At 41.4% G+C, this 24,811-nt stretch overlaps 1 protein-coding gene across 1 annotated transcript in view; it reads left to right on the plus strand.

Moving 5' to 3' along the window:
- pth2ra (parathyroid hormone 2 receptor a) overlaps positions 1-24,811 on the plus strand; it is a 62,658-nt gene that overhangs the window by 14,602 nt on the left and 23,245 nt on the right. Inside the window, exons 6-7 of the mRNA XM_071532992.1 lie at positions 10,188-10,341; positions 19,646-19,706. Coding sequence (XP_071389093.1) covers positions 10,188-10,341; positions 19,646-19,706 — 215 coding nt within the window. The remainder of the gene's footprint in view (positions 1-10,187; positions 10,342-19,645; positions 19,707-24,811) is intronic.

The following is a 24,811-nucleotide window of genomic DNA, read 5'->3' on the forward strand; positions in this document are numbered from 1 at the left end:
TGGAATTCAGATTCAGATTCAGATTCAGAAAACTTTATTTATCCCATACGGGCAATTCAGTTTACAGCTCCCAGTTCACAAAAAGAAAAAAACAACAATCATTCATTAGACATACACTCAAATGTCCTCAAAAGTGACCCATCCCTAAATAATATCAGCTCTGTGCCTCCCCTGATCACATTTAAACGTTGCCGCAATCTGAGAGACAGACTGGTTCATTCTGACACTAAAAAAACACCTAACATTGTCTCCTGGCTGCCAACCTACAGGTTTTTTCCGCTGTGGCCACTGTGCACAATGTTCTAACTCGTCAGACAAGTACTTTAAACATCCACGTACTGGTAAAAAATACTCCATTAAATCCTTCATTAACTGCAGCAGCACACATGTTGTCTATTTGCTGAAATGTCCCTGTGGCCTGGTTTATGTCGGACAAACAAAAAGAGCTTTAAAGATTATGATCAGATCTCTAACACATTTTCTCAGCTGTCAGATAAGTGCAAAGAATGACAGTAACTAGACACGGATACTGTAACTAGAAATTTCAGAGACACAATTTTTATATCACAATATATGATACTTATCTACAGTATTTTATATATTTTTTAAGAGAATGCCAGCAGTTGCCACTACAGCACTAATGCTGCATCGATGCAGGACAACTGCATGACGTAGGAGTTATATGATGGTTACCATTGCACAGAATTGTATAAGGTATAAGGTCCATTGGAGTCAGTAGAGACCAAACCAAAAGATCAGAGTCAAGACTTTGTAGCAAGGTATACAAAGCCAGACACTGAAACCACCAAAAGGTCTATGCTAATAACCATTCATAAAGCAATGTACAGATTCCTGCAAGCTGCTGGGCGCCACTGAGAGTCTGGATCCAGCTCTCGATCTGTGTTGCATCCCCTTTGCTCTCTGTCCCATTTTCTTTTCTCTCTCTACTGTTCACTATTAAGTGAATTACATTACATGACAAGTGTAGTTGTAGAGTTGTGTCGGCACTTCCCCTCATCTTTAGGTCACTTGTATTAAAACGTCATTGGACATTTGTCTTCAGATAAACTCTTTAACCCACCTGTCAGGATCAGAACAAGGACTCAAAATGTAGACGTCTTTATTGGAGTAGTTAGGCAGGTACAGGGTTATAGACAGGCACAAGTCAAACACAGATGGTCACAAGGCAACAATACCAGTAGTGGTAGGCAGAACAAGTAATGGCGGGAACAAACTAGGTAGAAAGCTAAAACAATCTGGCAAAGATTGAAGGGAGAGTTGGTATATATGGGGAAGGCTAAATGGGCAGATGAGCTGCAGCTGGTGCAGCTGGCAGCAGGCGGGGCTGACTGCATGCAGGTGTGCAGTGACAGGAACTGGCGAGGGCGAAAACCAGGTCTGGAGCGGAGCTGGTCAGGATGGTAAGCCGGCTGGGATCGTGACACCACCAGGCTGGTGTATTAAAGAAAAACTACACCTTAAACAGAATTGAATGGTGTTATTCAGCCAAAAAAGCCGTGTCTCTCTTTCAGTAGCTGTGTTTCCATATGATTGTCAAGTGAATTTTACGCAAACTTTTGAAATATCGCAAAAAATAAAATGCAAATGAGGTGTGTTTTCATCAGCTGGGTTGAAGCGAATACAAGTGTCGGAGAAAACACATCCACTAAACTCTTTCAAGAATTGATTAGTACTGGAGAAGTTGTTATTCTTCTTTAGTGCCAGCTGATTTTCATCTGAAGACACAAACAAACAAATGCTGTTATATTATAATACTAATACTGCACTGTAGTATGGAGCGACAGCGTGTATGACATTTCCGGGAGATTGTGGTGAATATTTTATATTTTACAAACATTTCAGAACATCCAAAGCCACTTTTGAGGTATTGTGCAATGAAACAGAATAATTTGTTGGGCCGATCATGCTAAGACTATGTTATTATTTACTCAACAAATGTGTTTCTGTCATTATTTATTGTACTAGTGCAGTGCTCGGTTGGTGCTGTTCGCCCTGCCGCACTGCTGAGCGCTGTTTGCAAAGTTTATTAATATTGAACGTGTCGCGTGTCCAAATTGCACCAAATCCGACACTGCACTTCCTTGGGTCCCCAGCAATACACCCGCCAAGTGTGAAGTCGATTGGACGAACAGTTCTCGAGATATGCGACGGACACACAGACAGACAGACAGAGATTCCTTGCTACATAGTATGATAATTTCTTTATTGACAAAAAAAGTGAATGTAAAAACTTTTTTGCAGAATTTAGGAAAGTTTTTATTGAATTATCTATTTAGTTTTTCTAATTCAATACCATCCTAATATGCAAAAAAATACTTGGATACTTTGTCTCCACATCACATCACATCACATCACATCATCTTGGTTGTTTTGTTTCTAGCTTTGTGAGAGAATTGTTCAGGTGCATAAACCTAAAATAAAACTGTCCATTAGGAATGACAATATATAGATTTTATTTTAAGACAGATTTTCCCATCAAGGATCAGTTTTCCTAACTTCATCTGTGCGCTGAGAATCAGATGAAGCTGAAAAGAGGACTAGGGTTTCTAATGAAGTACAGTATGTATTGGCATATGAAGAGGGAGAGAAAGAGAGAGAGGGGGTGTTTGATAGAGAGTTTCCCTGGAGAAAGTTAAAACAACACAATCAGATCGTCTTGAGTAGAGAGCTATTCTTTTGCAAACACTCTTTCATCTTCTAAAACCTACAGGCAACAACTTGTGTTTGGCAGCACACCTCCACAGCAACTTTCCCTCGATGAACTCGCAAGTTGTCAGGACTTATTACACAAGAAGGTTGCTAACAGTTAGTTCAGTCAGGAGAACTCATGTATTTGGTATAAACATTTTATTGAATGAGAATAACATGGCAATACACTTTTGGCTTTGGCAGAGAATAGATTTGCTTTTATGTAGCCCTGGTGCATACTGGGCTACAATCAGGAGTAGGACTGCAGGAGTCAGGACCCCCAAAGCATAAACTATGTACAGCATCTCCTTGCCGTTATGACCATACTGATTTCCCTCCAGCACAGAGATGAACACGCATGTGTTCTGGATCAGACAGTGGCCATTCTAACATTATGTAGCTTTAAGGAACCACAATAAAAACAATACAACATGATGCACAGATAGTATGGGTAACTAGAAATTGCCCAACTGTAGGACACACAATACAACAACACAAGAGACAACGAAATGAAATTTGATAGATGCAGTAATGAGAAGCTGCTGGAGGTCTAATGCATAGACTGAAACGCTGGGTGCAGATTACAGACTATTTAGTAGCGTTATGGCTCTAGGGACTAGTGAGTTCATGTAGCAGTTGGTCTTGCATAGGGGAACGCAGAACATGTTCCCAGATGGAAGGAGACTGAACTCCATGCTGAGGGGATGTGTGTGGTCCATTAAGATGCCCTCTGCCCGCTTCACAGCTGTCAACCAGCAGGTAGCAGCACCGATCCTGAAGGAGTGAGCAGTGTAGCGATCAGGAGTCGGCCTGCAGTCAGTACAGAACAGCTTGAGTTTCGTGGAGAACCAGGAGCTTGTCATAACATTGTCAGCATCAGCGAGGAAAAGGAGTTCAATTAGAGACTCAGATTGATGAAAGTGCAGGGAGCGGGACATTGAAGACAGGACGCAAAAGTCGGTGTTAGCTTGAGCAAATATATTTCCTTAAATTAATCTGTCAGATTTTGAATGTTTAAGTATTAAAATGATTTGGTGTGAACAAAATCAGACATCATGCATGGTATTGAAAGAGAAATTAATTCACCATAACATCATAAACCCTGTAAAAAGCCGTAAAGAAAACTGATTCCAACAAAGTGTCTGTATATGAACCGAAGAATGCCTGTCTTAAACAGAGCTCCAGTTTATGAATTAGTGGCAAGGTGAGGGGCAGATCCTTATCAGTTCTTTCTGGATTTTCCGTCAGTATACTATTGAGAAGAAGACGTATAAATGGATTGCGGAGTGGGCTGCTCACTGAAAAATCCCGGAAGTGAAGATAAAGCTGAATGCCTGCAGTTACTGCTTTGGTGGAGGAGGGCTGCAATGTATGTGAGTTAAACAAGTGGACTATAAAGACGCATATTACAGGGATATTAATGGGAAAGGCAACTGAGAAAGCAGCATGTGCAGAATGTGCTATCTTTGACCTACTGTAATGGGCTGCAGCAGTCAAATATGTATACATTAGATAGATAGATAGAGTGGGGTTTCATTTAGAGGGGTTGGCTTCTGGCCATAGGGCATGAAACTTGACAGAAACGTGATAGAGTATCAGCCTTATCATTATTGAGACTTAGAATGTATATAGCCTTTAAAATGAAATGATTCATAATGCATGTTCAGCTTACAAAGCTGTTAATGAATGGGACTGAGGAGCGACCTTTGTTAATAAGACTTCATTGTCACAGAACAAAACAATCTGTTTCTCACACCACTTTCCGCCCCACAAGACTCCTGCGACGACGATTGGGTAAATTTCGAACAGCATGGTAGATTAAATCTCATCTGGCAGGGAATTGATTTCATTCAGAAATGAACGCATGCCCTTGGGGAATAATACGCATTGCAAAATTGTAATGACCTAAAAATGAAAGCAGATCTCGTTTGGTGATAGAAGCTAAGGAGGTAAAGGATGACTTAGTCCCTCTGATATGAGAAAGTTTTATCAGGGAGGGAGGGAGGCTTGCATGAGCTCACTATCTAGTTTGATGCGTAAACATCCCAGAGAGGCAGCAGGACCCACTGTTTTCTCGTCAGGCAGTGGAACATTGAGTCTGTTGAATGTATTCATAAGAACAGAGATGGCCATAGTGTGTTGAGAGGAAGGAAAATCCACGACTAAAAAAATCATCAAGCAAATGCTGCACAAAAGGCAATCTACAGATGTTGAATCAAATCGAGCACAGACCCTCTGACAATGTATCAAATATGCGAGGGCTACAGCGACAGACAAAAGTTAAGCGCACAGAAAAGTACCAGTTAAATTGATAATGAGTCTTGATTCCACGCTAATTCAGCATGTAGAAAAGAGGGAATTGGAGAAGAGGCGAGAAGAATTCTTTCTTAACCTCTTTTGTTATCAACTTGTCCTCAAGATCGGGTTCCCCAATAGCAGAGAGGAGATTTTTGCATACATGAGTTACATTGTGAAGATAACTAAGACCAGCTGCAAAACTTTAGGCTCCAAGAAAGTTCAGGCACGTTGATTGGAGGAGAAGGGTGTTTCATCAGCCTCTCTCCAATTTTGATATTATTGCACTGGAATGACTGTCGGCACAAAAATGGCAAGCATGCAAAAACTTACAATTAGCAAAAGCACAAACAGACTCATTTAAATTAGTAGATATGGGACAGTTTGTCTCAGGCGAACAATTTAAACTTGGAGGTGGGATTGGTGTGTGTGCTTGAAACACAGTTTTTGGACACAGATTGATAGCATAGGGCCACATCAGAGATGATGGACAAGTAGGTGTCTAATTCTACATGTCTCTGTGGAAACACTTTACATAAGATGTCTCTGAAAACACTGAAGGCTACATTAAACTTTGCTAAGGTCAGGCCTTTTGACAGTCGAGGGTCACTCTCTTTCAAAATAACAGATAGATGTCTTCGCAATCAACAAGACGCTTGTTCAGAGGTACACAGCAGGATTTTCAAATTGAAATCAAATTGGCATCAAAGGTCAGGTTTGCTCTCTTGATAAGTGTGATTTGAATCTTAAGCAAGCATTTTGAGTTGTTTCATAGAATATGTACTGAAGCTACTGAAATCCAAGACGAGGTAAAGAGAAACGATTGAGGTTTCCATTGAACCATGGTAGCTTCATCCAAAGTGAGTTCTTAAGACTCGGGCAATGTGGAGGGCAATTTTATCAACCATTAGGACAATGATTTGACATCATACATTTGTCCCATTATGTTTTCCACATTTTTGCACCATTTACCAATCCCCATAACTTCTTAAAAATGTGCCTACATCCTAGATAGATAGAACTGACACTTTATCTGTTGTATTCTTAAGCCTCAGGTTCTGCTGGTCCTTCTTCCTTTCGGCTAGAAATGACTAAGCCTGGCAAGGCAGCTTTGGAAAAGTGTTGCATGTGAAAGTGGGCTCACAACTCCCACAGCCATGATCACATTTGGATGCTGTTATTTTACACTCCACCATTTCTTTCTCTTCAAGTGGCAGCCACATGACACACCAATGGCAGATACTTTTACGAGTGATGCTTTGCCTTTATGTGCCTGCTGTGGAAAGAGTATTTGCATATACCCTACTCCCATTTCTGTAAATTACCTTTTTAGGCTTTTATAGACTGCAAATAACCTACTGAGAGAACAAATTGTTTACTTTGTTCAGCTTTTCTTACTTGTAATTTTTTGGTTAGAATCAGCCTGGCTGAAACACAAGCCTTCTGGTACCTGCAGTGTGCAGCTAACTTGCAAGCAATGACACCAGCATCTCTTTTGGCCTATTAACAGCATAGTTATTAATTTTTACTATTAACTAGATTATTGACAATGAAGACAGTTAAATATGTAAATTTCGACATAAAATGTAAACAGATGTTAAGTTTTTTGAATAAATGAGTTTTCAGCTGCTTTTTAAAGGCATCAACAGAGACCTCAGATTGAATGTCTAGAGGAAGCGCGTTCCACAGTGTTGGAGCCACAACTTCAAAGGCACGATCACCTTTTGTTTTCAGTCGGGCGCGAGGGACAGCCAGTAAGCCCTGGTCAGAGGACCTAAGTGACCTACTGGTGATATAAGGATGGAGCAGATCAGAAATGTACACCGGTGCCTGACCATGAAGGGCTCTATATGTGAAAACAAGAACCTTAAATGAATCCTTAACTTGATGGGAAGCCAATGTAATGAAGCTAAAATGGGTGTGATGTGAGTCATCCTGTTGGACCTGGTCAACAGCCTTGCAGCAGCGTTCTGGACCATTTGTAGACGGTCCAGAGACGACTTGATGAGGCAGGTGAAAAGGGAATTGCAGTAGTCTAGCCTAGATTATATAAAAGCGTGAATGATCACCTCTAGCTCAGGTTGTGATACAACTGACCTGAGTTTGGCAATGTTTCTTAAATGGAAGAGGCATGTACGGGTCAATGATTTGATATGCTGATCAAAGTACATAGACTGATCAAATAAACATCGAACAAAAAGTTCGGAAATTTGTGTTTGGTAGATTATTTCTCTGTTGTAACAATGCTTCTTGGCAATACATTTTATACCGTTGGAAAGCCTGTTTATTTCCCTTTTAAATGGTGCCCCATTTGTAAGGAACATGCATTTGTGGGATGAGCAGCACAGCTGAGTATGTGGGTTGCGCTCATGAAAAATTTGCCAAATCTTCTCTGCCAATGCTAAACAGGTTATTCTGCTGTTGCTACTGACTTGTTTTGAGCTTCCAGTACCCCCAGGTGCTGACAATCAGGTACCTGATTGGCACCTGATTGGCAGCACCTGTGAGCATGGGCCCTGCTACAGTGGTCAATTGGTGTCTGCTCCAAGAATCGGCATGCCACGTTTGTCTGATCTCGATAAGGCCTGTGCGATAGGGCAACTTCAAGCTGGTGTTCCACAAAAGCAAGTTGCGGCATTATTTGGAGTGAGCCATAGTACCATCTCCAAACTGAAGGCCAAGTTCCATGAAACGGGGGATGTCAGAGACAGACCGCGAAGTGGGCGTCCCAAGAAGACGACACCCCAAGAAGACCGGTTCCTCAACCTTTCAGCACTTAGGAACCGTAGGCTGTCTTCTACAGATTTGCAGTCAAGGTTTGCAGGACGATATGGCACACGGCTCTTGGCCCAGACAATCCGGAACAGACCGCACGCAGCCAATCTCCGGGCTCATAGGGCTGCCAGGAGGCCTGCCATGACTGCCCTTCACCGTCAGGCCCGTTTGCGCTGGTGTCGGCAACACCTGCACTGGAACCTGAACATGTGGAGGAACGTTATGTTCAGCGATGAGTCCAGATTCTGCCTACGGAAGTTGGATTGTAGGGTCAAAGTGTGGAGAAGACGGGGAGAACGCTATGCTGATTGCTGCACCGAGAGAGTAACACCTTTTGGTGGAGGCAGTGTGATGGTGTGGGGCGGCACCTCCATCACTGGAAAAATGAGGCTTGTCATCACTGGAGGCAATCTCAATGCAGAGAGATATCGAGATGAGATTCTGCAACCAGTGGCAATCCCATATTTCCACAGTCTGGGACCGAACTCCATCCTCCAAGATGACAACGCTCGCCCCCACAGAGCGGGGTTTATCAGAGACTACCTCCAGAATTTGGGAGTAGAGAGAATGGAATGGCCTGCCAACAGTCCTGACCTCAACCCAATTGAACACTTATGGGATCAGCTTGGGCGTGCTGTTCGTGCTAGAGTGACCAACACAACCACGTTGGCTGACTTGCGACAAATCCTGGTTGAGGAGTGGAATGCCATCCCACAGCAGTGTGTGACCAGGCTGGTGACCAGCTTGAGGAGGAGGTGCCAGGCTGTTGTGGCTGTGTATGGTTCTTCCACACGCTACTGAGGCTCCTGACTGTTTGTTAAATGAATAAATTGTAAAATTGCCAATATGTCTTGTTTCTTCCTTGTTACTGATAGACTTCAATCATCCAATCCACCAAACAACACCAAACAAGAGTCAATAGCAACAGCAGAATAAGCTGTTTGGCATTGGCAGAGAAGATTTGGCAAATTTTACATGAGCGCAACCCACATACTCAGCTGTGCTGCTCATCCCACAAATGCATGTTCCTTACAAATGAGGCACCATTTAAAAGGGAAATAAACAGGCTTTCCAACGGTATAAAATGTATTGCCAAGAAGCATTGTTACAACAGAGAAATAATCTACCAAACACAAATTTCCGAACTTTTTGTTCGATGTTTATAACACCGCGATTTCTAAGATTAGACTGTACAGCTGAAGAAAGGGACCCAATACACTGAGCAACCTTGGAAGCTATGCTATCCGAAGCAATGATAAGGACCTCAGTCTTATCTGCGTTCAGCTGTAAAAAGTTGTTCGGCATCCAGTCCTTAATGGCAGTCAGACAATCGTGCAAAACAGTCAGTTTGTCAGTTTCATCAGGCTTAAAAGAGACATACAGCTGGATATCATCAGCGTAACAGTGATATGAAATACCTTTAAATTTGCTGATAATATGACCTAAGGGAAGCATATACAAAGCAAATAATATAGGACCCAAGACAGAACCCTGAGGCACACCACAGGAAAGAGCAGCAGTTTCAGACGTGTAGGGACCAAGCGACACAGAAAAACTCTAATCAGGTTGTGTGTTGCTGGTGGCCATGACTTAATCAGCAGAGATGAAACTATCCATTTTTCCACAAACTTATCCTTGTGTGGCCTAATATTTACACAATATCATGTGTAATGAGGCCATTATTCTGTGACACACTGACACTTTGATGAATCCAACAAGAGTCATTTACAGAGATTATTATGATTTAATTGCTAGGAATTATAATGTAAAATATACTTAGCAATTATCATGGTGTGTTTATTCTACTCTCTTCGCCTAATTATCTTAATTATTCTCAATTAACCTTCATCGTTTTAATTGTGCGTCTGACTTGCTTTATCAGGCTCGTATTGTGCTTCCTCTGTGTGAGGTGGATTTCCTGTCTATTGACATGATTACTTGCTGCTGGCAGTAGTTTACCATTATTTACTGTATAGTAAGACCTAAGAACCTATACAGTGTGTCCTGCCATGCACAGGACACCCACTGTTTTTTGCATGGCTGTGTCATCCTGCCATCCATTAAGCTAATTAATGCATCAATTGGCAAATATTTATATGTCAACATACTTTACATAACACGAGTGGTATTGATATGAACCCTATTTTAAAGCATTAAGGAGTTATAGTAGTTTTAAGAAAGATGTGATCAGATCATCTCTACTACTATAATGTGTTAGTGTGTTAAGTACGAAGTTTCTATCATGTATTATTCTTGAGTTATTGTGTTCGCAGGAATGTGTATACATATACACACACACACACACACACACACACACACACACACACACACAGACAGACAGACACCATGATACCAGAGACGGGGCATAAAAAGCCATGATGAATGTGTTTCTTCTGTTTCTTCACCAGATCGGCTGCAAGGTGACGGTGCTGCTCTTCATCTATTTTCTGGCCACCAACTACTACTGGATACTGGTGGAGGGCCTTTACCTGCATAGCCTCATCTTCATGGCCTTCCTATCAGACTCCAAATACCCGTGGGGATTCACACTCATTGGATGGGGTGAGCAGAGAAGAAAATGATCTGGTATAATGTCGCAATACATTTTCCATTCTCCCACAGAGAAGTTGACATCAAGGGCTCTATATTCGTGGCGGTCGATGGTGGGTGGCACGGCTTTGTGCCAGCTAAGTGGCATTTTCATCAGGCTTTTAGTGTGTTTTTTTTCTCACCTTTTTTTTCCTCACCTGGTATACTGGTGACTCGCTGTGAACTTGACTGCATCTGAGTAGGAGGAGAGGCGCAGTAGGGGGTGTGTCAGTAACATGTTTACTTTGTACAGTATTAGTATCAACAGCTTTTTTTGTCCTCTTATGAAATTGCCCAGTGGTCAGCGATATTGTCTGGTCATCTTTGGTGTGTTGAGGGAATTACACAGGCTTCATTTCAAAATGCTTAATTCAAGTAAAATTTTACCCGATGTTCACTGTTTTATATCCCATCTCATCTAACATATTAGGCTATTTATTTGCAAGCAACTAGATAAGGTAAAAGTTTGTAAAGTCCAAGTCAGCTAAATACATCAGTGGTTACACCTGTGGTTAATTTATAAAATGAGTAAATCTTGTTATGAAATTAAATTCTTCATATGCACTTGTACGGCTTCATTAGGAAATAGCGATAGTGGTGTTAGAAGGGAAATGGAGTGACTTTTATGTGTGAGAAGGTTGGATGAGAAGGATGACAGGTAGATCAATGGTTTTGTGGCTCAAAGTTACGTTTTTGATCCTTTTCTTTGAACTCATGTTACTGTGCAGGCAAAAAAGATTTACAGTATACCTACATTATACCTCAGTCTTTTTCCCCCATGATATACACTCACCGAGCACTTTATTAGGAACACCTTACTAATACTGGGTAGGTATCAGCTTTCAGCTCAGTGTCAACCGGCTACCAAAGTGCCATCCGCCTCCAGGTTCAACGTGTTGAATTCTGAGATGCTTTTCTGCTCACCACAGTTGTAAAGAGGTTATCTGAGTTACTGAAGCCTTTCTGTCAGCTCCAACCAGTCTGGTCATTCTCCTCTGACCTCTCTCATCAACAAGGTGTTTCCGTCCGCAGAGCCGCCGCTCACTGGATGTTTTTTGTTTTTTGCACCATTCTGTGTAACCTCTAGAGACTGTTGTGTGTGAAAATCCCAGGAGATACTCAAACCAGCCTGTCTGGCACCAACAACCATGCCACGGTCAAAGTCACTGAGATCACATTTTTTCCCCGTTCTGATGTTTGATGTGAACATTACCTGAAGCTGCTGACCTGTATCTGCATGATCTTATGCATTGAACTGCTGCCACATGATTGGCTGAATGGATAATTGCATGAATAAGCAGGTGTACAGGTGTTCCTAATAAAGTGCTCGGTGAGTGTATACACCTGCACACAATCCTGCAAGAATTCCAATGGTTGCTTTGTCGGTTTTTGGTTTGCATTCATGTTTATATTTAATTGGAGTGAAACACAGAGGGAGATGGGAGAGGGGGGGTTCTGTCTTTAAACTGATGAAAGTCTGATGTGAATGACATTTGATGTTGCCTGCACTGTCGGGAACTGTAGTAACGGGTGTGGTGGTGCAATCAATACTGTTTTTGTCTGTGTGTGAATGTGTGTGTGTGTGTCTGCTTGTACTGTATGTACCCACAGTTATGAGTCATTGGAGTCCATATTAATTAGTAACCAACTCATTGTTCAGCTTGTAGCTCTAACTATTGAATCAGAAGTGTGCTATCTATTTTAGCTACGAGGTTGCCCACAGCAATATACTGAATACATACACACCATCAAAATATGAACCATGCAGCTTGTTGCAAATAGTCACTGTGCAAATACAAATATGAATTAACTGTTTGCAAATAGACCAATCCATTTTGTGAAGTTGGGTTCACTAGTACCAATCATGTGTGACATGTGAGAGATGCATATGCGTGTGTGTCAATGTATTATGTGTAATTTCATAATTCAAATATTGAACACAGTATAAACTGGAGATAGCATGTTTTTATCAGTTCTTATCAGTTCTTATCAGTTCATGTTTTTGTCCCTTATCAGTTCTTTTCATATTGTTCAACCAAACACAAGAGGCACTTGAGCTGCCTAATGTCCCGCCATAATCACCATTCTATATATTAAGTATAAGTAGTTATGCTAATGAGGTCATTCATTAAGCTAATTATTGCATTAATTAGTCAACATACTTGTCTTTACATAACACATGGGTGGCATTAGTATGTAGTGTATGTATGAAGTTTCTATGATGTGTTGTTAATATTGTGTTCACAAAAATGTGTCTACAGACAGACAGGCAGACAGACAGGCAGACAGAGAGACACACAGACAGACAGACAGACAGACAGACAGACAGACAGACAGACACCACCATGACAACACAACTTCCTTCATACCACATAGCATGGTAGTGAGACATAAAAAGGTATCCACAGTGTTCTTTCCCTTAGTTACATAAACTTCAATTATTTTGTTTTTCAAGGAGAATGGAACATCTACTTTCATTTCTTCATTGAGGTAGTAAGAAGGATGAGGGGGATATTGAGTAGGGAAGACACAGGAGAGACGATTCTAGTGGGAGATACACAGAGTCACATATTAAACATTACACCATGTGTACCACCATTGCATATGCAGCGCTGCACCTCTGGGTTTATCAGACAGATGATGTTTCAGCCCTGCTACCTTTGTCAGAGTGATGCTGATTTTAATCCTTCCAGTGTGAGCAGCTAGGAGGCTTTCCTCATTATAACAAAGTAAACAATTACACATTCTGTACAGTCTCATAATGCCTTTGTTGCTGAATGTTATCTTGTGATGAGTGGACACTGGCAAGATAATCCAATGCATAAATAGCTGTCAGCAGTGACAAAACAAACTCTAATCCCCTAAATCTTGAAGATCCAGTGAGAGAAGGAGCATCACAGCCACTGAATGTAGTTTAATTTAGCCTGCCATAGTTAATCTACTTAAGGTGGCTTATAACTATAACTTATAACCCATTCTAAGAGTTCACGCCTGATTAACATGTTTTGCACCCCAATAAAACATCAACATCAATGTTGAATAGCTACATGGTTTTCTTATGAGCTATTCACAAATCTCAGCAACTCAAGAGATAAGGAAATGTACTTTGGCTTTGATCATTTCTTTTGATGTAGCAAAATTGTCAGTGTTAATTTAACTCTGGTGTATAAATCAACACTATGCCAGTGTTTATAATGAGTTCACATATCAGAGTTGATTTAACACTTTTGATAGTTTTGAGCAGCTCTATGACTATAATGTAATGTCTATAAACAACTCTCCAATCAACACTTGTCAACTCCAAATAATTATCACTTAAAAAAAAAAACTTATTAACACAGGAAAATTTGCTGTGTGGCAATTTAATGGTAGCGTGCTTATATTCATCAGAGTTTATGTCGCCTGCCAGGGATCCTGGTGTGTTTTCAGCTGGTTTTCACTCTGATTCAAGGCAGGCAGGTTGGGAGCCATTTTAAAACTCTCTGGCTCTGTGGCGCTAGTGCTGTGAGAAAAGAACAGGGTCATGAACTAATCAGGAACTGATCAAAAAGGCTCCATTCAACAAAGTCTTAATGGGAGAAGATACATCAAAGTCAAAGTCTTTTTATTTATCAAATGCACAGTATAACACAAGGTCATTCTGAACAATGAAATTCTTAGGACAAGGCAAGCAACAACTATGTAGTAGGCATAAAAAAATATCAAATATTAAATTGTTAAAAAGAGTCACAAATAAGGGCAAGAATAACAGCCAGTAAAGATGGGCAATATGGACAGTAAGAATAAGAGTAATAAATATTATAAATATAAAGTGTAGGAGTGCCGATGGATATGTACAATGATTTTTGGTGTTGTACATTTAATGAACATAGGAAGTGTCTAGAGCATACATTGAGGTGATCATGTGATCAAAGTGATCACTGAGATTAATGTTGCTGGTTGAGAAGCCTGGGGGAAAAAACTGTTTGTGAGTCTGGTAGTCCGTGCCTGGATGCTCCGGTAACGCCTACCAGACGGCAGCAGCGAGAACAGTCCATAGCCTGGGTGGCTGTAGTCTTTTATGATTTTCTGTGCTTTCCTGAGGCATCGTATATGGTATATGCTTTACACGGAAGGGAGGTGGCAGCCAATGATGCACTCTGCTGTCTTCACCACCCTCTGGAGGGCCTTACGATCAGCAGCGGAGCAGCTGCCGTACCAGGTCGTAATACAGCCAGTGAGAATGCTCTCAATAGTGCACCTGTAGAAATTAGTGAGAGTTTTGACAGGCATTCCAAACTTGAGTCTCCTCAGGAAGTATAGGCGCTTTAGGGCAGTTTTTACTACCGCGTCCGAGGAACTTGAGGGGACTGAGTACGCAGCCCTGAGGGGCTCCGGTGCTCAGGGTCAGTACAGAGGAGGAGAGGTTACCCATTCTCACCACCTGGGGTCTGCCCGTCAGGAAGTCCAGGATCCAGTTGCAAAGGGAGGTGTTAAGACCCAGGATCCTGAGCTTGGGAGCGAGCTTAGCGGGCACAATTGTGTTGAATGCCGAGCTGTAATCTATAAACAGCATCCTCACATATGTATTACCCTTATCCAGGTGGGAGAGGGCGGTATGCATTGTCAGGGCGATGGCGTCGTCCGTAGATCTGTTGGGGCGGTATGCAAATTGAAGGGGGTCCAAGGTGTCAGGAAGGAAGGAGCAGATGTGGGCTCTGACTAGCTGCTCGAAGCACTCTGATGATAGAGGTCAGTGCAACAGGGCGGTAGTCATTCAGGCAGGTGATGGAAGGTTTCTTTGGTACGGGGACAATGGTTGTCTGTTTGAAGCAGGTGGTGAAACTGCAGACTGGTTCAGGGAGAGGTTGAATATAGAGGAGATTACCTCTGCTAGCTGCTCGGCACAAGCTCTGAGGATATGGCCTGGAATGCCATCTGGCCCTGGTGACTTCCAAGGTTAACTCTTTTAAAAGCTCTCCTCACGTCAGCCGTAGATAGTGCAGTCGTCCTCAGGGGAGGAGCTAGACTCTCAGCACAGAGGGGGCGGAGCATTCTCGAGGGGCCCTTCTGATAAAGTCATTTTAAAATTCACAACTGTAAAATAGCTGATATATCCTATCCTATCTTATCCTATCCTATCCAAAAACACAAATTGTCACTTATTGAGCCAAGCAAGCCAATGTCTAAGAAAACATACAGTGAAGCCAGAGCCACTTTGTCAGACAAGCTTGTTCTGAAGAACAAAAAAAGAAAACAGGTTGCCAGTCGTGTTCAAATGTTTCAGCACCGAGGACAGCGCGCAGTTCAGCACCACAGCGACACCACCACACAGACAGCCACAGGCTGTCGCTGTCTATCGGTGGTGGTTCACTTATCATAAAAACATAAAAACAACAAACTTACATCTCTCTTCTCTTATTTAGAACACATGCTTTGAACAAGTGTTTTCCCGTGTGCGTCTACTGTTCTCCGTCATGTCTCTCTCTGGAGTTGTTTTCCTTCCTGCCGGTTTCTGCCCACTCTGCATGTGCGCATTTTGTCACGTGTAACGCAGTGTTGTCACTTGTTAGGAGCGCTTGATTTTATGCAACGGGTGTCCCTAATGAACATGCGGCAGAATCGTTGTCATTTAGGAATGAGATTGCATAGAGGTATGAAGTAGGGGCCCCCCTACTGAGCGTGGGCTCTGGGGCAGTCGCCCCCTCTGCCCCCACGGTCGCTCTGCTTATGGTCATCCTGGTCCTCAGCTAGCCTTACATTAGGGATGGTGTTGCTCACCTCAAACCGTGTGTAAAAGGTGTTGAGTTCGTCGGGAAGAGAGGCGGCGGGCTGAGCATCACTGCTGTTTCTCCCTTTGTAGTCTGTGATGGAGCGCAGTCCACACCACATGCGTCTGGGGTCGGAACTGTGGTAGTTAGACTCCAACTTGTCTCTGTAGGCTCTTTTGGCATCTCTGATGGCTTTCCGTACGTCGTATCTGGACTTTCTCAAGGCCTTCAGGTCCCCAGAGCTATAGGCAGAGGACTGTGCTCTGAGCTCATTACTTAGCCAGTCACATTCAGTTACCAGCAAAAAGTTAGATCATCATCAGTGGAATATAATAGTGGTCATGCCCCCCTAATCTACCCAACTTTCTACCATAAAAATAGATTCATACTGTCACATTCATTACCAATAGCATGAGTGTTCAGCAGGCATGAAACACATCTTGTCTCAGGAACTTATTGAATACATACCAAATATACCAATGCAATAGAAAAGAATAATAATTCCAGAGAATCTTAACGGAAGAGAAAAATCATGTGTTACAACTTCACTTAACATTCAACTCAATAGTATAAGCAGTCGCAGAACATCTGATACACAATTCTGCCTACTGCAGCTCTTACCAATAGGCCTACATGACACCAACCTACCAACACTGTAGCCTATATCCATTCTCTATCCCCACCCCATTTGCATATGCTCATGGCACACAAACAACAAACAATTTGGTGGCCAGTGAGTCGTTGGGCCCCCTGCATGTGAGTAGCAGAGCTGTCCCACCTGATAGATGGTAAGCCAAAATGTCTCTGCCTGGGACAGTTCCCATTTGGCCAACAGGTACATTTTTCCCTGTCATTGCATCTCATGACAGATGGGTATATAGGACAAATTGCTGCAAAGTGCTGATTTGTAATGCTGTAAATGTGATGAAGTGGCTCTATGTATAAGTTTTTTAAATGTATTTTTTTTTCTTGCCTAAATTAGTTATTTATCCATTCACCATAACCTGGACGGCAGTAGCCTAGAGAAGTTAAAGAAACAGGCTAGTGACTGGAAGGTGGCCAAGTCGGATCCCCTGACTGGCTGGGTAAAGTGGATAGGGAGAACCACAGAAGCTGAATGGACAGAACGTTCATTCCCGTTCAAATCAGGGTTCCAGGACAGTCAGAGTGGTTGCCATTTTTATGTCTACCGTTGGTCCAGCTTCAAAATAAACCGACTTACAGCTAGTCGCTGAGGAGAGAGGTTTTGCAGCAATGGATTGCTAACATGCTAATGTTAACTAGAAGAGCTAGAGAGAGAAGTACATCTTAATCTCTACATCTTTAAAAGTACATCTTTATCTTTGATAAAACTACGTTAGCCTCGGCGCTAACTTTAGCTTTCAGTTGAGTTTTGGCTGTTTGCTAACGTGCACATCTGCAGATCTGCACAGTTCTCCAGGAAGTGTGGCAGACTTTACGGCCTAAATGCCCAGACTTGTGTTGTCACCATAGCAACTAACGCTTAAAATTCCATAATGGCCATTTTATGCTGTACTAGCCAAATTACCATTGCAATCATTGGAAGGACCGCTCTGTTCATTCAAGTTCTGTGGGGAAAACCAATAAGAAACACTCCGTTCCTCCCTGAACATCTGCCATCAAGATGTCCTTAATCCAGTGGAGTTGCTCAGTGGCCAAAATAAGAAGACAGTTTAAATCTCTCCTCTCTCCGCTCTCTTGTTCTCTCTCACACACACACGCTCTCTCAGTCTTTCACCCTCGCTGTCTCTATGTCTCTCCGTCTCTCTGACTCTCCCAAACCCTCTCTTCTTCAGCAGTTTTTTTCTTGCTTTTAAGCTATGCAGAAGAGAGGAATAATAGCAATATCTGTCAGTCTAGCTACTCAAGTACATATTATTACAATACGCTGAGGAACTTAAAAGTGTAATTAATTCACTATACGAAACTGTTTCAAGGTGGATGGTCCATTATAACAACAAATGAATATATTTTCAGAATAATTAGTTTTATTCTCTTGAAATACCCTCCACTACAGTATATCACTGGTGGGAATGCAAAAAGTTGTCTGATTTACTTAAAAAAGATTTACTTAAAAATTTGTATTTTATGTATCCAATGATTTTAGTGTTACTGTAACAAAGGGGGGTGCTATTGCTGTTCATCTGCCCCTCTAATTGCACCCTGAAAGTAATGAACAGTAATGGAGTTTACACTGAATGTCTGACCTGAACTATGACTACCCTACCTCACATTTTGAAAACAGTAAAAACATCCTCAAGGATATTAAGGTTTTTACAATATTTACCAAGGCACTTACTTACTATTTGAAAAGTTTTCTTCAAAGTAATATACTGGCAACTTATTTCGAGTGCTTCATTCATTTCATTTCATTTCAGCTTGAGAATTTGGATTAAACTCTGTTCTCTGAGCAAGTGTGTTATAGGCTATTATTTTCTTTGGTTTCTACTACATAAAGTTTGAATGCTGAGCCAGTATTGATCCGGTGCCGGGAACAGTTATGCTCAAGTTTCTTTTCTGTGCCCCTCCTTAGTTGTAGGAAGAGGATCAGTAGATATAGAGTCTGACAGTCCCGGGTTACACATCATTACTGCTAACATTATCTTTTTAAATGGTGCGTTGTCACCTTCAGCTTATCCGGTTCCAATCCATCTCCAACCACTGCCACCATAGCATCCTGCCTCCACCCTTACTTATGTTGCACTTCGCCCCACCACCCTCTCCAACACAGTGTTTTCAAAAAAAGCACAGAAGTAGCAATGTTGATTAGGGGGCTATTTCACGGAGCGTATCTTTACATAAGGCAGCACTGGTTTATGCAACTGTCATTTCAAATGAAAGTGGAATGGCGGCATGGCATTTCCTATAAATTACCTTTGACACCTCAATAGGCTTATTCTCAGGTTATACCTCAGGTTAGTTTGACAGTTTCTAATAACTTTTCCTCTCAAGTTGCCATGATAAGGTGTTCCAAAAATATGCATCTGTCATTTACGACCGTACCTGAGTGCAATTACACAGAGGAAAATAGTCCCGCTTATTTGTGATGAGGCGTGCATTATTTCACCCATCACATCCACACTGATTTCTTGGCTGTAAAACTTGTTTGTGCATCGTTTTGCCTGTGAGTAAGCAATTAGAGCCATCCGAGCACATGAATAAACTGGAATCGAAACAGCAACTGCCCACAGAATTTCAAAAAAGGCCAAAAAGCCCATCTGTTATTACTAATGGTGCAATAACACTTTTCACTTCCTTGGGAAGTTGTGTTTCAAAATGTTAGAATAGCGTTTGATGCAGCAGAACCTGCTCTCTGTGGGGTGTCAAGGCAGGTGAGCAGGCTAATTGGTATACCATGCAGTCTTTCCCACAGGCTGTGTGACACAGGCCATGAATGAATCAAATTTGAAAATGTAAAGCCACAAGTACATGACGTGCCTCCACCGTTGGTTCCATCAGTACTCACAGCTTTAACACTGCGTGTCATTTGTCTTGTGTGATTCCAGGTGTTCCAGCTCTGTTTGTGGCGGCGTGGGCAGTCGTCCGGGCAATGCTGGCAGATGCAAGGTGAGACAGGGAGCCACACCATAATAATAATAATATTTTATTTGTATAGCGCTTTTCAAGATATATATATAAGCATGAAAACATAGCGAAAAAACATACTAAAACCAACTATGTACAAATAGTTTAGGCCTACATGTGTTTTAACTGGAAAAAAAGTACACTGCTGCTTAATAGTATGTTACCTGCTGCACTATTACTCCTCCGCTGAGAAGAATTGTTTAAACTAAAATTTTCTTTTATTTTGGGAATGATTTAGCAAGCATCGGATTTAGAGAAAATGAGTTTGGTGTTATGGATCACTGATCACTTCTATTTTATTACATTTTAAGCAAGCATTTGCAGTAATGGAGAGGAGATGCGAGATGTAGGGAGCCTGATCTTCCAAGATTTTGTGAAATGAGCACGATGTCTGAAAATGCAAATACGTGCACCGTGCAGAAAACAGTCTCTAGTTTGACAATCTAGTTTGACTTTGGTGGTCGGGGTGGTGGATACACATTTGGCTTCAGCTCCGGTGAGCTGGATTCAATTTCCAACTTCTGCAGAGAAGTTTTCTACTGTGAGTGAAGTACTGTGAGATATTTTTAGTCAAAGTTTTTATTATTTAACCATGACCAGAACCTTACCCTAACCTTAACCAATGCTGCTGTACTTTCCACTGTCACACAATCCAGTTTGTGCTGGTGGAACGTAATCTTCACATAATTTATGTTCACAACATGTAGTTTGCCTTTCAGTGAGGCCTTTTGGATGTCGTACTTCTGCCATCGTAAGCAACACAAACAGTTTTTTGTATAGTTGTCAGTAAACCCAAACGCATGCCTCCAAAATCGAAACATGTTTTTGCATGTGTGTATCACAATGTTCCGCCTGCAGTGACGCCTTTGAGGATTAAAATTATGTTCTCTTCCAAGCACATCCACAGAGGCTTTCCTTCTCATACCTGATTTACCTGCCGTTTACTGTCTGATAAAAGATAATTGCACAATATGTAGATTGTGTCTACTCGCTCATGTACAATTTAACACAAGAAAGGTCAAGAACCAATGCTACTTGGTGCTGCAATTTAGAAATTACCTTTTTCCAACACAGCAAATACAATTTCCTCATGACTTTTCTTTTTCGCCTTTAAAAGTGGACTTGAAATGGCATGGTGTCCTTTTTCAGCAGAAATCATAGGTTGCAGCTTGTTAACTATACATTTTAAGGAGAAAGTTAAAAATGTATCTGTCTGCCATCCCTGTTGTTAAATCTGAACAAATTGCCGTGTGACATTTCAAAGATTACATTGAAATGGGATATTGTGCACTTTAGGTGGCCATATTTTGTGGCATAAACCGTCACCCTTACCTCAATGAGCAACTCATCCTATAGATAGATCCTGCTGTCATCTGATGTTGCATTTGAGGGTCCAGTGCTCCGGCAGGACGAAGGGGAATGGCATCCATCTTGTTTGTTCAAATTAGGGGATGCAATCCTCACATAGGGTGCGATTACACCTACGGTTTGTTTTCTTTGGTCCGAACCATAGTTGAAAAGTTTACTTTGTAACATTTTTGTGTTTGGTTCATTTAGGTTCACACTGCCCAAATACAAGCGAACCAGGGTTTGTAAACAAAAGTCACATGGATTCACAAGTAGCTTGTTTGTTGGACACAATTTTGGTGACCTGTCATCCTGCAAGATTAAAGATTTTGTCAGCCGCGGAGCAGAGGAGTCAAAACAAATCTGAATCTTTAACTACAGACTTATCTGTGCTCTGCCATAATTAACCATCTCTGGTCTTCATACCAGGTAATAACACATATGTAAAAAGTTGAATATGAGCATCAGTGCAGACTGTGGTTTGCCCTCAGTTAATTTTGTTAGGCTAGGCTTTCAAAACATGAGGAACTGCTGGCTATCAGATGTCAACATCCATCCTTTAAAGCATATAGATCAAAGGTCAATTAACATACTTATAAAACCGTATGCTTTGGGGTCGTTTCGAATGGCATCTTTTTCACCTGCCCAAACGAAAAGATGAAACGCACCGGAGTTCGATTGAACCGGTCCAAACATGCTTGGTGTGAACGCACCATTAAAGTCAATATCTAAAAGAGGTATGGGAAAAATTTTCTGTCTACCATGCCTCCTGTTAAATATGAAAAATGTCATGAAAATTGAAACTGAAACATCTGCATTATCATTCTGTTTGAAGGTTATTGCATAATCATTTTAAGTGGACCACTTTTATCAAGCTCCATCTCAATGTGATGAGGAGATCCTCTTCAAATAACCCACTGAGCTTGTACATACAGCTTCAAATGTCACCTTAATTCAGCACTAATCATCATCTCTCAAATCTCTAATCTCAAACCTCAGATAAATTTCAAATCTCATGAGTTAAATCCAATTAAACATGCAAATTTACTTGATAAATAATTTGAAATAAAATTAAGAATATTTCTCCTTTGCACACTATCATCTCTGAGTTACCACAAACAGAAAAGGCAAAATTGGAGATACAGTGCAAGATTTCTGCTGGACACCAGCAGTGTGCTAAAATGTACCATTCATTTCTATTTCATATGAAAGATCCACTTCCATCATCCATTTGCAGGAAAAGCGCCAGAGCTTGTGTGACCCCGGTGTTGAGTGGTGACATAACGTTTTCAGAGAGTCAGATTAAATGGAATTCCCTGCCAAACACGACCTCAGTCGCCCCTGATAATATAGATTTGGTCCACACTTTTTGTTCAAAGGGCCTCACAAACAACAAAGCCTCTTTTATTGACACTCTACTCAGGCCACACCATTGACACGTATTTATGAGTGCTTCAAAGGGAAATGCTGAATAGACATGCTAAATTACACCGTGCGACCTCAGAGCAGCGAGTGCAACCAAATGTCCTCTTAGCTTTGAGAATCATAAGGGAGTAGGTGGAGTTCAGAGACTGCTTTGTGTCGGCTCATTAGCTGAGTGTTTAAGTGCTAAAAGGAGTCATGGAGCCATCTACAATGACAAGGCTTGAGGAGAAATGCTGTTTCTTGTTAAGTATGTGCCTACTAGCTGGGCTCCAAATTGTGGGAGGCTTCATTATGTGTCTGTGTAGGAGTACCAAGGCCTGTCTATGCACTGCAGAGCAAAGGACAGTACAAACACACACACACACACACACACACACACACAGACATGCACACACTGCACAAAATGTCCATCGTAACAAGTCATTTAGTCTCATATTCAGCCTTCAAACCTTATTTTTCTTAAAGAGAACCAAAATTCTGCTAATGAGGTGAGATAACTCCTCCAGTTTCACTTCTTTCTGGAATTCTCTAGAAATGAGTGTCAGTATCTTGAAACAAGTCAGAATAAGGCGGATCACTGCAAATGACAGTTGATTCTATACAATTCTTGAAACAAGTTGATTTGCATTGGGAAGAAGTGTAATTATCTCAACCCACTTATTTTAAGAAAATTACAATTTTAGGACTAGTAAATGAACTTGTTAAGATGGAGATTTCTTGCAGTGCGCACACACACACACACACACACACACACACACACACACACACACACACACACACACACAACCTATCCCCAGTCTTCCCTTACTTCATACTTTATTTACTCACTCATTGTAAGTCATTGTAGGAGTGTCAGCTGCCTAAATGCAATTTATAATGTAAATTATACATTTCATCTATGCGTACATTAGTAGCAGCTGGCTTCATTTAATTTCCACTTACGCAGCTAATGCTTATCGGCTGTGCCCTGTCAGTGGATCATAAAGCCACCTGTCAAAAGAGTGGAAGTAGGCGTTAGTCTGAATACTTATTTGTGCAAATCAAGCTCATCTGAGAGTCCTGGAGGTTAATTTATTTTTCTGTATTCCATTCACACTGTCGATGGAGTCTGAGGGAAATTGGCGACATCACCAATCTAGTGAAGGGTGTTATCTTTCTGTAGTTTAAGGAATTTGTCATTCTAAACAGTAAATGATATGCATTTATTTATTTTTTTTTACCTACAACTTTTTTCTGTGCTGTTTCTTTCCTTTTCTTTTTTCTTTCTCATAATGTCACTCACATCCATTCTCCCCTCTTTTATTTTTACTCATTCTCTCAAGGTCTTCATCTGTTTCTCCAGCAGTTTGCCATTATTTTTTAAAGCCATATTATTTATTAGATGCAGCTCTCTAAGAGCCGGGGTCTGTGTCTTTGGTTCGTTTGTGTGTAACACTTTTTGCAATGCGTCCTGCGTAAGGGAAACACAGAGCGCGCTCATGAACCAGGAAGTAACACATTACTTAAATATTAAATATTGTGTTCAGTTTTGTTCACAGCATTTTGGTGTTAACAGGTGGAGTTTTTAAAGTCAACATAGTTTCACTCATTCCAACCATTCATATACCCCCAACACCACCTGAGCACCTAGCAAGCTTTACCAAAGTTATTTTTGAGTCCCCAGAAAGTTTAGGAAATGCCTGCTTATAATGCACCGGGATCAAAGGCGGTGTGTTTCTGCAGAGTGTGCTGGTGCGTGCTAAGTGCACTCTTTGGCTTGTTGCCTGCTCAATTTCTGCATTCCAAACAATAGCATAATCCGGTTTGCTGGAACATAAACAACTGCAATATGGAAAACCATGTGTTTATGTAACGGTAGCGGTATTCCTTTCATGTTTTCACTGCAAAAAAATCTAAACTTGTGCGATTGTGAGCATGAAACACTCTTTTCCATTTGCTTCACTCTCATATGTAGAGAATGTCATGCTAAACTCCTCAACAACCTCAACAACTCATCAACAAAGATACATAACTCATAAAATATGGCTCAAGACATTTTCTGAATCTTTAGGAGACACTCCTCAATGCGACATAGATATAATCCACCAAGCAGCACTTATTTCACTAAAATTTAAACTTTTAGACTTGGTTTACCTGTTATTCCCACAAGCTTCCACCAAAATTGTAGAGGGTGGTAGTGAGCAGTGTGAACCACCTTTTGAAGTAATCACCTTTGATCAAGCAGCCAAAACCAATTGAATTTTGAAGCCAATAAGGAAGGAAGCAGCAATTCCTCTAACATGGCCGGCTCCAAAAAGACCCCAAACTCAGCCCAT

The sequence above is a fragment of the Centroberyx affinis genome, unplaced genomic scaffold (assembly GCF_046629955.1).
Source record: "Centroberyx affinis isolate AG114_WGS23_722 - 3 ecotype Tasmania unplaced genomic scaffold, CSIRO-AGI_Caff_v1 ptg002305l_1, whole genome shotgun sequence".
Lineage (NCBI taxonomy): Eukaryota > Metazoa > Chordata > Actinopteri > Beryciformes > Berycidae > Centroberyx > Centroberyx affinis.